This window comes from Phaethon lepturus, unplaced genomic scaffold (genome assembly GCF_000687285.1).
Source record: "Phaethon lepturus isolate BGI_N335 unplaced genomic scaffold, ASM68728v1 scaffold44124, whole genome shotgun sequence".
Taxonomy (NCBI): domain Eukaryota; kingdom Metazoa; phylum Chordata; class Aves; order Phaethontiformes; family Phaethontidae; genus Phaethon; species Phaethon lepturus.
The window spans coordinates 1,936-4,076 of NW_010536343.1; the positions used below are offsets into that span (position 1 = coordinate 1,936).

The window sequence follows — 2,141 nt, forward strand, 5'->3', positions numbered from 1 at the left end:
CACTGGGTGGCGAAGCAGGGCTGCGCCCGGGCTGGGGCGGGTGGGGAGGCTGGGCATTGCAGGGCTGGTCCCTCTGCCTGCACAGGCGTGTCAGCGTCCCCAAGGGGAGGCCCAGAAAGCATACAGGGAGGTCTATAGGGTCTGTCAGGACCCTCTGGCATCCTGAGAACAAGCCTGCTTGTTTTAGGGGGGGTCAGGGCTTGAGCCTAATGCTTCTAGGGAGGTGGCAGAGGGTGCGTGTTGTCATCCTGCTACCGGGGGTTGATTTGAGCACAGCCAGAGCAAACAAGTCCCGAAGAGGACCTTGGAATGAACCCAAAAAGGGGCCAAATGGGGTTTGTATACCACCGTGGGAAAAGGGGAGCTCACCACAGCATTGAGCCGTCACAAACAGCCTGAGCACCACCCTAAACCCAGGAGGGCTCCATTCCCACCTCACTGCAGGGCAGTGCCACACCAGTGCAACCAGGCTGATTGCAACATGAGAAACATCACCGCTGCATTAGCCCGTTAATCAGCTCTGCTTTGTAAGGCAGCTTAATTTTGCCCATCAAAGCATAGACCCCACCAGGGATGGAGGACGGAGGCAGGGCAGGCTGGCACACATCCTGGGCATCCTCCTTCCCAGCCCTTCATGCCACCCATCACGCAGGGCTCAGCGATGCATTTGCTCCAGGCACTGTCATATCTGCAGGGAAGGGGCAGTGCAGAGTCAAAGGAGGGTCCGGTGTCTGTCCCCTCCAGCTGTGTGGGTCTGCTGTCCCCACCCATCTCCCCAGGGACCCCAGCAGGGCAGCGCAGTGGCAGGAGCGGGGCAGAGCCTCCTGTCCCCTAAGGAAGAGCACAGGCATCCAGATAACAGCTTTATAGGGGAGGGATGTGGGGACTCCCCCAGATACACACAGAGGAAAAATTATGAGATAAATAGGATCCAAACACATATAAGTTAAAGGGGGGCAGGTGCCTTGCAGCCCCCCCGCTCCACGTGGGCACAGTCTGTGTCTGCCAGCAAAGAGACCCTCGACACTGCAGCCCCTGTCCCCAACCAGCTCCATCTGTTTCACAACACAGAGCCAATCTTCCTCTCTGTGGCACCCATCTCATCCTCTTCCTCTTCTTCTTCCTCCTCGCCCCCTGAGCAGGAGGAGTCCAGGCCGTAGCCCAGCTCAGCAGTGCTGCGGTGCAGGAAGCCTGAGCTGGGGCTGCACCCCAGGAACTCGGGGCTTTCGGCAGCCTGTCCCCGGGGCTCGCTGGGCAGCAGCTTCTCGCAGGCTTTGGTGAGCCCTCGTTGCTTCTCAGCCTCCACCTGAGCGCCCTGCTCCTTTGCTTTGCGGCTCCGCTTCCACTTCATGCGGCGTTTCTGGAACCAGATCTTCCCCTGCCGAGGGAGAGCCTCCAGGGGAGACTGTGTCCCCCGGCCCCATCCTGTCCCCACTCACCCCCTTGCCTTTCCCTGCGTGGAGGGTCCCCCCAAAGCCTCTTTGTTGCGGGGCGTCTCGTGGTGCTGCACGTCTGCGAGGAGGCTGAGGATGTCACGGGGAGAGGAGTAACTGGGGGCTGCTCCCTTCCCCCTGCCCAACCTCCGTGGCAGGGGGTCAGGGACAGAGGGGACAAGCAATCCCCCAGGATGCCCAGGGACATGCACGGGGACATTAAAAGAGGAGTTTTAGCCCCACAAAAAGCCCCCATCCACAGCGCGGTGAGGGGTGGGAAGGCTCTGAAATCTAAGTCGGGAGTGCTGGACAAAAAGAGGAGCATTATTTCTGGGGTGGCCTTCAGAAAAGAAGAGCCTGGAGCCCACCAGGCAGGTCTCTGCAGAAGATGCCCTAGGAAGGGGTCCTGATGGGGGGCAGTGGGGTGGGGGACTGATGGCAGCCAAATGAGTGGCATCAGCATTGCCCATGACCTTGACCTCCCTCCTTGCAGTGCAACCCCCGCCTCCCTGACAGCCGCCTCGTGCTGTGCTCCATCCCCCCCAGGACCAAGGTACCTGCGTCTCGGTGAGCATCAGCGACGTGGCCACCTCAAAGCGCTTGGGTCTGGACAGGTACTTGTTGAGCTTGAACTGGTTCTCCAGCTCCAGGAGCTGCTGGCTGGTGAAGGCTGTGCGGGGCCCGCGGTACTTCCCCTCCAGGCCAGGC

The 2,141-nt window shown here is 60.7% G+C and overlaps 1 protein-coding gene across 1 annotated transcript; it reads right to left on the minus strand.

Annotated features, from left to right (window-relative positions):
- Positions 1–1,060: 1,060 nt before the first annotated feature.
- MNX1 (motor neuron and pancreas homeobox 1) lies at positions 1,061–2,128 on the minus strand (the record flags this gene model as incomplete). The annotated part of the gene is made up of 2 exons (XM_010286130.1): positions 1,061–1,378; positions 1,991–2,128. Coding segments are annotated over 2 exons (456 nt in total), but the record flags the coding sequence as incomplete, so codon positions are not given.
- Positions 2,129–2,141: the final 13 nt, after the last annotated feature.